Source organism: Vanellus vanellus (genome assembly GCF_965231255.1).
Source record: "Vanellus vanellus genome assembly, chromosome: 4".
Classification (NCBI taxonomy): domain Eukaryota; kingdom Metazoa; phylum Chordata; class Aves; order Charadriiformes; family Charadriidae; genus Vanellus; species Vanellus vanellus.
This window is the reverse complement of record NC_138909.1, coordinates 58005736-58019694: the sequence shown is the minus strand read 5'-3', so window position 1 is coordinate 58019694 and position 13959 is coordinate 58005736. Positions and strand designations below refer to the sequence as shown.

The 13959-nt window shown below is 37.0% G+C and overlaps 1 protein-coding gene across 2 annotated transcripts; it reads right to left on the bottom strand.

Annotated features, from left to right (window-relative positions):
- Positions 1 to 3149: 3149 nt before the first annotated feature.
- LYAR (Ly1 antibody reactive) lies at positions 3150 to 13894 on the bottom strand. Of its 2 annotated transcripts, XM_082483006.1 has the most exons (9): positions 13871 to 13894; positions 13223 to 13412; positions 12148 to 12262; positions 10061 to 10168; positions 8587 to 8670; positions 6413 to 6749; positions 6051 to 6155; positions 5055 to 5140; positions 3150 to 4739 (listed from the first exon to the last, which is right to left on the bottom strand). In XM_082483006.1, exons 2-9 carry the CDS (start codon positions 13342 to 13344, stop codon positions 4605 to 4607), a joined length of 1092 nt encoding a protein of 363 aa, XP_082339132.1. In that variant the 5' UTR covers positions 13345 to 13412; positions 13871 to 13894; the 3' UTR covers positions 3150 to 4604. The 2 variants fall into 2 exon arrangements, with proteins under 2 accessions (XP_082339132.1, XP_082339133.1); XM_082483007.1 differs by lacking the exon at positions 13871 to 13894 and having other exon boundaries at positions 13223 to 13414.
- Positions 13895 to 13959: the final 65 nt, after the last annotated feature.

Below are 13959 nucleotides of genomic sequence, written 5' to 3'. Positions count from 1 at the left end.
ATTAAGCAGTGCCCCTTTGTCCTGAAAACACAGAAAAAAAAATAGTGGGAAAGGTGATGATGCTTTAAAAATACGTGGTCTAAAGAACTCAAAGAGGTGCTGTAGGTTGTCAGTTTTTTTTTTGTTTAATGTTCAAACACTTAACACCTATGTCTTAATGACCTGCATAATACTAATGTTACCTGAACGGCACAGCGATTCATGTACCAAAAGATAAGGTCTGTTAGAGAGAGAGCAGAGTATCAAATGGCAATGTTGTAAGCCAGTCATTTTGATTTTGAGGGTCTGCAACAGATCAGTGGTCTCTGGTTTGCTGTTGGATTTGGGTTTGGGTTTTTTTTATGACGACTGCAATGTGCGCTAGATTTTGCTGTATCTCCCCATGTACATAACTGGACTCCTTTCTCAGGTGTGGTTTTGATGGCTTCACGACCAAACACTACAAGAAATGAATGCAGTGGTTCAGTAGATGAAGTCCTCTATGGCAACACAAACCCAGTACACTGGCATGCTGTTAAAAGACAGTCCGATACCACAGCTATTCTGTCAGAAAACAGGATAAAATAAAGGGCTACTTAGTACTGTCATGACATTCTTTTAAATATTCTGTACTTTATATTTTTGAACAGGAGGCCAGTAATGTGCTTGGTGAGGGCAGCCACAACTTTCCTGTCCGTGGAATACCCTAATCAATTGACTGCTGCTGACAACCTAGATCAAAGATGACGAACTTTCTGGTTCATCATGTGCCTGTTGTCAAATGTATTTAAAACGTCAGTTGTGGATCATGTCAGCTAAATTTCCATGAGCATCAGACTTGGCATCAGTGGCAACGGCTTGCAGTAGTCAATTTAGATGATCAAAGATAGCGCAAAAGGGGGCGATGGCAGTCACGCACATGATCAGCGCCTGCGCAACACCCAGAACCACTGCAATTACTGGGAGCTAGATCCTCCTTCATCAAATATGTGCACGCACGGATGGATTGCAGTCCTGTCATTTATTCTTGAGGTGACAGTCCCTGAAGTCGCTCAAATGAGAACTTAAGAGCTTTTCAGTCAAATTAATCATCTGACCTAGAAGCTGGGATCAGTTAATAATGCCTAATGAACACATTAATTAAATGGCACACAGATGCTCATCAAATTTCCACATTACCAGTGTGGGTTGTGCCTTGCTGTTCTTTTATACTGTCGGGAATAATAATTTTTAAACATCACATGCTCTCTCTCTGAATGTAGTCAGGTAAGTTGATACTGTTGCCTTCTTGCATCTGGTAAATCTTAAGGTTGTACACCCCCCTCCACCCCACTTAAAAACAAAAGAGCATCCAAGGTACCTAACTTCATTGTAACAGATCCATGGGATTTAACAAAATACTGGTAAATATGCTGATTAATCATTGCACAGAAATTAGATAGGTCTTACTGGTTTTCTGTCTTCATGAAATATTCTGAATGGTCTGCAAAGGATTATGCCTCCCTCTGAAATGATTAACACTGAATTGGGAGTTTTAAAGAACAGGGTAACTTCAATCTGATCGAGACATCATTAGTTGCAAGCAGTGAATTAAAGCTCGACTCTGTTGTAAGTGGAAAAGCCAATTTCAGTCCGCTGAGGAATCTATTAATTGTCTAATGAAAAAACATAGAGGTTGTTTTTTGTTTGTTTTTTTTTACTGCAGAGCTGCATGTCGATAATGCTGCTATGCATGGACTTCAATACCACTTGAAGTCATCTATAATTAGAGGCATAGAGTCATCTACCATTCTGCCATACTTCCAGGAACATTCAGAAAGAAAAATACACCTACAAAGCATATCGCGCCCCCCGCTGCCAACAGACTAGGAAAAGGTAATACTACAATACTACTATAATAGCGTATGAGGTAATAGTACTGTAATTATAACAGGACCTACTTACAATACTCCCGCTAGTGACCATCAATAAAGAGGCATTAATTTGCTCTGTGTCTGCCAAATCATTAGGAAAAAACTGAATGGCAGCTGGTGCTGCTTTGCCCTTTACACAGAGGAGGGAAGAATAAGGTGTAAAAGTCACATTTACTGTCCCATGTAGGTGCTACGAGCACAACTGTGGCATTGCACAGGGGAAGTCAGGCATTTGAACCATTAAGAATCACAAGTTACCATAGGAAAAAACGCCAAGGGCAAATCCTACTCAGATAGCTCATCTGCTTACTGTTGATTTGATACTCCTTATTTACAGCTTTAAACCCACGCGTGGTGTTTCTAAACATTTAGTCCGTTGCTTTGCTTCAGATGCCTGTAGTGATCACAGAAGTAAATTCTAAACATCAGACACCAAAACTTTGCAATGACACAAACCAAGTACGTATCTGGTTATCTAGTAGACTGAATAAAAAGAACTGTTGTATAATTTCAAAGGTTCTTTTACACTCTTGTTTCCATCTGATACAGATCAGTTTCTTTGTTTGCAGATTAAAAAATGCTGATTGTTTTCATAAGCAGAAACTGTGATTTACCCAAGCTGTGAAAGGTAACTTGCAACGCTCCAGACAAAAATTTGCTGTGAATATTTATTTTTAAACGCATAGCAAAAACAATCCAAACTACCCTTATCAGTTTGAAAAAGGAAAAAAAGATGCAGGTGATGAGTTCATGAGCACGTCAAGAAAATAGTAGGCTTTTATTGAAAAAATAAAACTGCACCTGTAACTGCTGCTGTCATCACAAGAACTTAGGATGTCATCAGCAAAAGCTCAGCAAATGTAGTTTCTAGACACTTGTCAAACACATGTTGTGGTGAACAACAATGGAAAATGAAAAGTATAATAGAATGGCATAATTTAGAGGGAATTCTAAACAAAAAAAAATTAAAACCTATAACAATTACTGTAACAAAACTATTTAGGATCTTAATGTAACAGCATTTGTTGTAAAATAAATACAGTGAAAAGATTAAAATCACTGTATTAATTTCAGTTTCACTGACAAGGACTTAGTCTTGTATATGTCCTTTCCAAAATTACAGACAAAAAAAGAAATATAAGTTTTTGAAACATGTTCAAACAACTTCTCAAAGATTCTCTATGTCTGTAAATAAATTTTATTCTATTTATCTCCAAAGCCTTTTTTATGAATTAACAACAAACACTTCTTGAAGAGATCTTAAATTTATTAGGTATTTCTATTACAACTTTTATAATAAACAAGACAAATATATACTCAGAAAAACTGGACCCAGTGTATCAGACAGTTAATTTTTTCATATTTATACTTTTAATATATTCAGTATTTCTGTAAATTCAGATATTTTAATTATGGATGTTTTATAAAAGTGTACCTGCTTCACATCACTATGCAATTTTCCAAAACACCATACTATCTTATCTACTGCAAGAAATTTTCACTGGCTTTCTACCGCTGTTTTTAACAGATTACTTCATGGTAGGAAATTCCGTATCTGGAAGTATTTTGCATTTGATTAAAACGCTATAAACTTCATATGTGTAGGACTTCTGGCCTGCCTAAATTGTTTTGGTGACTGCAATATAAAAGCCTCTTCAAATTTTGTATAATTTGTGGATTTATTATACAATCAAAGTGTCAAGATTTATATTTAAGACAGTGTTTTAAAGTCATTTATTTCATCAGTCAATTTTTAGCCCATAGAATCATAGAGTCATTATGGCTGGAAAAGACCTTTAAGATCATCAAGTCCAATCATGTGACCACTTATATTGAAATCAGTTGTGTTACTAATTAAAACATTCAGTACCTATGCATATACTGGTAACACCGTCTTTAGATTTTCACTGAATTCACAATATTACGTATACAAACTTGACAGACGCTTGAATTATTGTCCTGGTTTCAGCTGAGATAGAGTTAATTTTCTCTGTAATGGTTGCTGTGTTTTCAGATTTGGTATGAGAGGAATGCCAATAATGCATAGTTTTAGTTGTTGCTAAGTGATTTCAAGGACTTTTTTCAGCTTCCTGTAGAAGCTGAGAAGGAGCATAGACAGAACAGTGGAATGGCCAATGGTATATTCCATACCACAGACGTCATGGTATATAAACAGGCGTTAGCTGGGGGCGGGAGGAATCCACAATCTCTGCTTGGGATGGGCTGGGCAACCAACCTGGGCATTGTATAACACAAAATTAAGAGGTTATTAAAGCCTGCATACACTAGGTACAGCGCGTAAAGGAGATATCAGTCATGCCATTTTGAATTTTAGCATAACATACATTTATTCCACGGTGGATTTTTGAATATGAAAATCCTACTTGCTCTTACAATAGTTTCTGCAAAAAGCCACACAACCCAGGTCCTGATAAACATTCATCCCTATAAATTATATTCATTACTGGAAGAATTTTAATATAGTAGGCTTTTACCAAAAAAATATACATTTTCCATAAAATCAAAAAATAAAATATCTGAAAATGTTCTGTGATTACAAAAAGAGGAAGAATTCAGTCTTAAAAGTTAAATTCTGCTCTCACATACACAATTTAAATTGAGACCAACACATGGTATTTATACAGCTGACAGAAGAATTTGACTCAGTTGGCAAGATTAAAATGCAAAGATTATTAAAAGTATGCAAACTCTTTATTTCAGGAGCTTAACTTTGTCCTTTAAAACTTTAAATTTGGGATTGTTATTCACTTTCTTATTAAATATGACTAGAATATCCTCTTCTGATTTGTGATGTTCTCCAGCCACTGCGTAATACTGAGCTATAACCTGTACAAAGACAGAGGAATGGTTTTGAGTTAGTAAAGATGATTCCACTTTAATCAATAATACATTCATGTTACTGTATTAAAAGTAGCATGGAATCTATTGTGCTATCATTCCTTTGCAGAATTAGCACTGAATTTCTTTGTAGCCCAGTAAGCAAGAAAGAACATGTCCTTCAGTTGACATTCTGTCAATTGATAACATCAGTTTAATAACATCAAACTTTTTTGCTTATGTGGGGCAGGATTTTATGAACTTAAGCATTACAGAAAGAAATGCACCAAACCAAAGGAGATTAAAAAACATGCTGTACAGTACCTTTTTTCTTAGTTTTTTAATTGAAATTTCATTGTCTGGAGCCTGTTTCAAAACAGCTTTGATAGTTCCTTTCCAGTTGAATTTACCTAGAAAATAATTAGTTGTACAACATCATTAGTAAAATCAAGTTTCTCCACATCATCTTCTCTAGTAGGAACCAGCTTTCAATCTCCTAATTTTGGAACCAGTTCAGCTACCACAACTGTTGTTATCTTACTGACCCTACAACAGCAGGGTGTCTTATGCATCGTCAGGTAGGCTGTTTCTGAAGGCTGTAATAGGATAGACATGAAGAACCAACATACTACCTGAACAGCTCAGGTCAGAATTGCTTTTACTTAAGTTCTGTGCTTTAGCTATTAAGCAGCAACTCTTACACAATACAGGAATAGTTGGGAAGATCCTGTCTCCTCACCCTTAGAGCACAGGTAGTGAATTTCACACAGTACCTGCTTCAGAGGACATTCATTGGTAGTTTCCAAACAATCTGTATGTTCAAGTACAGACATTACCCAACAGTAATAGTGTGTTGGGTGACTGGCATAAGTAGGTTTATCTAAGCATAGACTACGGTCAAACACAGCTGAAGCTCAATTTATGATTCACTGAGCAAAACTGGGATATAAGAAATATAAAAAGATAAAAGAGAGCTGTTACCCCCTTTTTCCTCTATGTTGGCCAATTTGCATGGCAGCAGGGAAGAGACCTACTGCAGTGAAACAAACATGCCAAATTCCTCACTGCCCAGTGAAAGCAAGTGTAGCCAAAGCTTGCCAGCACAGCAGAAGCAACAAATGAGAAGTAATACAGCATGAGGTGTTGTGTGGCACAAACTACTTACTCTGGAACAGATATGTGTATCAAATATACGTATGTATATGTATACTAAGGCACAATTTATTTCATGACTTGCTGCAAAAGCGCCGTATTTATATTCTGCACTAGGTCTTTTGCGGAGTAGTTTTGTAATTATCTAAACTCCCCCTTTAGGAATACCTTTATCTGCTCCCACGTTTTCTTCATTGCCATCAGTGTTTTCTGTTTCCATGTCTTCTGAAATGTCTTCAGTTTTCATTCTCTTTCTTGTGATATGAGGTTCCTCTAAAGATGGAATTAGATAAACATACACAAAAAATATAAAACCAGAAGAAAAGTTCTGACATGACTTAAAGTTTCTGTTCTTGTAACACAAGTTTGTATTTGCGAAGTTCAGACTTTGAAACCACAGTGTTAAAAAATAATCTAATTTGTATATATAACTTACTAAAAAAATTTTACTACAGTAGACTATTGAGCTTTAAGGCATTGAGAAAAAGCATCTTGAAAACAAACAAGAATATAAGGTGTAGGATGGATACCTTCTGCATGTTTATGTTTGCGTTTCTTTACATTTGTTTCCTCTTCTATTTCACTCTGATGGCCATTTCCATTTACCTCACATTCATTCTCCAAGCTTTCCTTTCCTTTTTTGGACTTTTTACTCTTTTTTACTTCTGACTGGTTTTCTAATTTCAGGTCTTTTTTCTCCTTCTTTTTGTTCTTTTGTCTTTCTTCTTTTCGTTCTCTCTTATTCTTTTTCCTCTCAATTTTATCATCTGTCATTCCATTTTCTTCTGCCGTTGCTTTTTCCCCAGTTTCCACAGATTGCCCCTCTTCCTTCTGTTGAGGTTTGTCTTGTCCTTTTTCACTTGAAGTCTTTTGTTGAAAAACAGATTATTACAATTTTTACATGCCTTTTTTTGACAATGTAACTTTTCCCTACTACATCATTCATGAAGAACACTAATACCTTGAATTCAATTAAATTGCCTACACGTGGTGACACGAGTCACCTGAGAAATAGCGCTAAACAGTGTGGCTGACTCTTCTTTCAACTTAACAGCCTAAATGCTAATTACCTTAGCATAACAGAAGAAATGTTATCTCACAGCATATATAATTTCCATTGGAAATAATTGTCTATGTATTTTTTTTAGCATATTTGCTAAATTAACGGAGAGACAACTCTTTCTTTTACACAGACAAAAATACAGCATATTACAGCAAGATACAGAACCTATTCCCAAATATATGGCCCTTAAGTAATAATCTTAGCTTTGTGAACCAGTTCCCTGTCTTGGGATATGTCTGGGAGAACAAACTACAATTGCATGATGTCAACAAAGGCAGTGCAGGTTGTTTTAATTGGACTTTCCTCACCTTAACATGTTTGGTTTTCTTTTAGTGTTCCTGGGCTTATAATAATTTTCTTGTAGAAGAATTAATACATTAATGAACATCTTTACATTAAACTTTAATTTTAATCATTACAAGTGAAATAAAATTACTGAAATGTTAATGTGGCTATTTAGAAAGAGAATACATGTTTATATAAGCAACATAATACCCACATGTTTTTGTAAAAAGTAATTTCAATTCAATTTGAATTCCACATAAAAATGTCCTTTGAGTACATACACTTCAAGGTATGTATTACAAAGAGTATCTTGAGATCTTTTTAAGAACTCTTAAAGGTGTGTTGAAACAATCTCAGCAAGAAAGTTGTGTTAGATATTTTACTTTAATGCTATATTCTATGAAAATTTAAATTGTTTACGTGTGTTTAAATAAAATAATTGTTCAGATTCAAGATTTATTTTTTAAAAAAAAATCAGTTTAAATCAAGAGGGAACTGCTTATGGCTTTAGTGAAGTTGTATTGACACAAAATTAATGTTCCAGTAAGACTATGTGCTTGAAATTCAGTGTCCAGAGTTTATATTATGTTCATATCCTTTATGAAAATTAATATTTTTCCTTCCTGGCTCTTATATTTGGATTCTTCAGAAAAACTACAAATAGATTTAACTGGAATCATCAAATCGGGAAAATGAAGCATGATCAATAAGGGATTAATGTAAAAGCTATGCCTGTGCTCTTCCTCAAAAGAAGCTGGGGGACGAGGAGAGCAATCTTTACATCTACAGAGAAGTAAGCTGCTGTAACAGCTTTCTAGTAGCAGTAAAAGATGTAAACAATCAAAACAACACCCTACCAAAACATGCTAGGTTAGTAGTAGCAAAGAATAAGGTGCTGAGAAAAAAGGTCAGTGTGAGTCCACGATTTGGATGCAGAAGTGCTGTTAATTTCCCCCTCCAATACACATTAATTTGAGGCCAGTAAATTTCTGAACAGACTTTGTTTTATTCCTTCTTAATGTGTGGTAAAAGATTGGAACCAGACAGAAAGGTAGTGTTCTTCTCTCTCCTTATGTACTAATAGCATAGAATAAAGTTAAATTAGCCTTCTGATTATCCTGTCACAATTGTGTCACTGTGTCCAAGTTTTTAATCACAACCTGCCCAGGATGCACAACTACTTCAACAACAGTATACTCCACAAATTAGCAATTTAGTCTAGGAATGTTACATTATAACATAACCCATTCTAACAACGGAACACAATACTTCTGCTAACATCTACAAAGGGAGACTGAAAGGTTTTCCTTCCAGCGTTTTTTACTGAATTCCTGTTGTACCTCTAACTTAACTTACATTTCTGGTTGCTTCAGAAAAAATATCCCACACTTGGTCTTGCAAAGTGCTGTCAGTAATTCTCAAACTGTTCTTCATCCAATTCTGTGCAGGGAAAAAACATCAATAACTGAAAAGGTGCATCTCTGATTCTTGATTACCATGTATTTAGTTCTTGTTTTTATTTTTCATTTAAGAATCTAATCACTTCTTCTGATTAAGATATGGTTAGACGTTTACTCTCTATGAATCTCTTAAACCTTCATGCTAAATTGTCTTGCATAATGCCTGCGTACTGTTACAAGGCTATACCATACCTCTCAATTGCCTCACCAACAGTAATCCAGAATACTTGAATATATAGAAAAGATAATCTTCAAGCTTTTGAATACAGCTGGTTATGTTAATGTCCTACCAAACCTCCTGACTGTTCCCATGAGTTAAAACCTTAAGGATCTGATCTTATTTGTGTACTGGACAGATGGTCATGCTCCTAAATGGATACCTTAGTTATTTCAGAGAAGTAAAATTTAAGCAAATATCTCAGTGCAAACATTTGAAAGTTATTTGGGCTATTGCAGGAGTTCCTGCTGAAAATGAAAACAAAGCAGTAAATTTCTACTTATAATATTCTCACACTATCAGCAACAGATCAATTTTCAGGAATGTGGAATTCTAAGTTAAACCTACTGTAAAGATATTAGCATTGCAATGAAAATCCCAGGAAAGCTGCATTAGTAAATTAGAAGAATGAACTGCAAAAAAACTTTTGATCTTCCATTGCAATGTATCTTACCAAAAAGAAACAGGCTTCTTGACAATATAACTTTCCCTGCTTAGAACATTAATTTTGTAGTATTCTAACCTTCAGCTTGCTAGCAGCAATTTCACTGCAGCTCTATTAGGTTCTATTTGAATGCTTTGGAAGCATCTTCTCTCAGCCTCACAATCTGAGGCACAGAATGGGGGGGGTGGGGGGGTGGATGGGTGGAAGGCCAGCTCGTCAGTAATTCTTTACTGGTAACACATGAAACATTTGGAATTTGCTTTGGCTGTGATGCAAAGTTTAGTGAAACATCCAGTGTGGGAGATTCTGTGAGAATACTGAGCAACAGGAAGACTCTCAAAACAGTATCTTGCCTTTACCAGGAAAAAAAAAAGCCACAGAAATAAGAATCCTTTAAAAGTATCTCTAAGAATTTGGATATGCAACAGAAATTGCAAATAGAAAAGAAGAAAGGTATTAAAAAACCCAAGCTTCCACCTGGAGATTAAGCTTGAATGGTGAGTGCCTATTTAAAATGGCACAGAGCCCTTTTAAGCAAGATGTATTTTACAAATGTTGCCTATTTGAAACTCAGCTATTACACTATTTATTTACCAATGCCCAAATAAGCAATTTGTTCCGCCTTTGTTCAAAAAGAGTGGCACTTGCTAAGAAAGTCTATTTTTAAGCTCACTGCATAGATTACTACAAATCTCTATTAAAACATACCTGAAACTTTACTTTTTTTCTTGGAATATTATCAAAGGCACGCATTTGCTCCAGAATGTTACGCACTTTAGGGCTTATGTTTGGCTTCTTCATTACTTCATGAATTTTCTGCATGAAGAAAAACAGAATTAAATCAGCAAAGAAGCTTAACGATCTAATGATGTGTGAGAGGTACGCAAGTCGGAAACACATTGGACAGAAATCACCCAGTACATGCAGACTGTATAGCCTGCTTGAAAGAACTGTTCGATATGCACGGGAAAAACACTAACCTTTGGTTTTACCACAGATCATAACGTGCGTCAAAGTTATCTACATAAATATTTATACCTATATAGTAAGCACAGGCAAGCAGGACTGTTCACCAATGCTTTCTGATGTGTAAGTTACAACCTGTAATAAAAACTTTTAAAAGTAAATTAACTGTATCACACTGAGGATTCTTGCAGCATGAAAAAGACCTGCATTAAGAAAAGCAATTGTCAACTGATTGGTTTTTCCAAACCTTTGGAGCTAATTGTGAAAAATCAGGCTAACTTTGACGAGATTGACATGCATTTCTTCTGGCAGCAGCACCAGCTTCAACAACCATTAATCCCCATAAGACAGCTCAGGCTTATTCCTATGCTACAGGTGCCAGCACAAGAGAACAGAGGAGGTTAGGCCAGGGCCTTTTGTCAGTTACTTGAACAGCACTGCTGCTTGTGGGGGAAAAAAGGTTCTGAGCTTCCCATTAATTAAAGATGTAGCTATTGGACACTGGAGAGCCTTCCTGTACTTCTGAAAATCTGTACTGAAAGGTTAAAACTACCAGAAAAGGACCCTCTGCAATAATCCCTCACCTTTCAGTGTATAAAGTACTTACTGTTGAGGAAGGCTAACAATTTTCATAAGCATTAGCTTTCATATCATACTGCCTTTGAACGATGTACTCAAACAATGTTCAATTTCAACAATGGTAATGATCTGTTGACTTCAATGGTATTATTCATATTCCCTGAGTATGCATGTATCTTACTACTTTGTTAGATTGCATACTATATGAGACAGAAATCAACAAATCCATGGATGAAGGCGATCTAACTAGTGGGGTTTTAAAAATGTGCTTGAGAGTTTCTTCCTAAAACCTTTAAAGGAAACTAACAGCCATAAGAGGATAGGTTCTTGCACAGGATAAATATCTACCTGAAGGGTAGGAGAGTAAGGCTAGGTTACATTTCCATCCATGCTGGAGCATCTGCTGTTCAACATATTTACAAAATATCTGAAAAGAGGGCAGGAAAATTTTCCTAATGATATGAAGCTATTCAGGATAAGGACTGCCAAGAATTCCAGAAAGATCTTAAGAAAATGAGTGACTAGGTAATAAAAAGGTGAATTAAATTCAACACAAATTCATGTAAAGCAGCATGCACAGGAAAAGCAATCCTAACTTCAAATCTAAAATGTCAGGCTTTAAGATGATCACTGGAGCTTCGACATAAGATCTTGGTGTTAAAATAGCCTATCCCATGGAAATGCCAGCACAATGATCAGCAGCAGTCAAAAAAAAAAAAAGTAGATCAACTGACAAAAAATCAGTAAGAAAGGAATAACAAAGGATACAGAAAACATTGTTATAACACAGAGTAAATCTGTGGTTCATCCATGCTCAAACAGTTCTTGTAACCTCATTTCACAAGGATACAGAAGAAACTGGGAAGACTTCAGAGGACCAAAGATATAATTTACATATAAAGAACAACTGAGCAGGATATGACTTTTCAGGCTGGAACAGAGACAATGAGATGGCGAGGGATGCCTGACAGAGGTCTACAGAAGCGTATCTGGCATGAAGATCAATGTTGCTTCGTATGCAAGAACTAGAGAACATCAAATCAAACTAGTAGGAAACAGATTCAAAATAAACAAAAGCTGTGTTTCTTACCAAGATAAGCAACAGACCTACCAAGGAATTGCCAAAAGCAAGCTGTGGATATTGGGGGGAAAACAGAGATCTCTGGTTTGATCCAGTATAGCCTCTCTTGTGTCTTTAACGATTACAAAAAATAGTTATTTATAATATCTGTACATAGTACAAACCTTACCTGAATCCACTCCTGTTGCTTAGCATCTCCTTTATTAGTTTTGGCTTCAAAATCTTTTCCACCATATTTCTGGTCTTCACTTACACACTTCACATGTTCCTTATAATCGTCACCCCTGAAGGCAGGAGATTTTTAACTGTAGTTCACTAAAGCGTTTCAGTCCTTCAAACTATGCAAGGCTTATGTTATCAACAAACTGAAGTAACAGATGATAGCACCTAACATTTAAACTTTAATACTATCAACGCTTATATGAGTAAAGTTTGATGTGCTTAAAGTACATGCTTATAAGACTGCTGACATTTCTGTCATGCTACAGCCTTCAGTGAAAACTTCTGACTTGCAAAATCAGATCTGAGTCTTCAGTACACTGCTGCTTCTATTAACGACTCTATAACTTATTGTCCTGGTTTGAGGACACTTATCCACATTTGTACATGTGATGTATGCACAGCTACTGATGCATATCTGTGCTTTACTACTCACATTGACATGTTTTAAAATTAGAAAAGCAGGTGAAAAATGCTTGAAAAACTTATTCCTGAATATAGATGTACTAATGTGGTAGTGTAGTTCTGACCCATGTGCAATTGCCCCCAAAAGAAATGAATAGGAGATATTAATATTTTGTCAGTGAAGTATTGAGAAATATAACCATTATTTGACAACAATCTTTTCTTCTTATGTGAATTCACACATTTATATTTCAAAAGCAGATAGCAGCACCGCTTTGTTCTGAAAAGTGACAATCACATTTGGAATTTTTGATGTTATTGCCAACCTCACTCTCTGCAGCAGCAGAATAATTAACAGTTCTTGATGAACAGACGCTGAAAGCACTGTCACTTATAACTGTAGAAAAAGAAATTGCAACTCTTTACTGTGTGGTTTAGTTGTCCTTGTGGTTCAAACTTGGACGACTAAACTTGAAATTATATGAAAACATGTATAATTTTTAAATACTCATATGAATTATTCAGAAATTGCCAAATTTAATTCTAATACACCATAGGAGAATCTTATACTTGTGACAATACTGCAGAGTGAGCAAGGCTATTTCCCATTCTTTACCTACCAGAAATCCTTGCCACAATCCATGCAGGAAAGGCACTGACAGCTTCTGCAGATGTTCACATGTTTTTCAACCTGTGCTTTCTTCACAGATTCTCCACACGCATTGCACGTGAAAACTACCATGGTGGCGAGCGGTCCGTAGCTTCCATGAAACGGGTACAATCTTACTCCTCACCACACACGCACAAGCTCTAGAAATACAAGGAAAAGATCTTACTTTTACAACTTGAAAGAACTTGGACAGCCGAAGAGAAACGCAACTGCGCATCCACCAAGAGAACGCCTAAGCCGTTTGGTTTCCATGGGCAAAAGTTCAGAAGGAAAAATTAATTTTGCCCGACACCTTCAGCACACGAGAAACCAGTAACACTGAAACTAATGCACCCCCCCACCCCCCATGCCCCATGCCGATACGCGTCGCAGGCGGCGGTTTACGCTTCCCCTCCGCCTCCCGGCGCGACCCCCCCCCCCGCGCCCTTCCGTTCCAATTCCCGCTTCCCGCTCCCCGCAGCGGACCCGGCGGAGCCGGGCCTAGGCCAGCGCCACCGCTCTGCGGGCGCCCCCTGAGGCAGCGGGGGAGTGGGGAGCGTCCACACGGAGCAGGAAGGCCGCTGCCATGCCGCCTCACGCCGCTCCCCGGTACCGCTACCTGCTCCCCCCGTATCTCAACCGCCGCCGCGCGCGGCACGTGTCCCCACCGGCGCTGCGCTGCGCCTGCGTGGCCACCGCCCCGCCCGC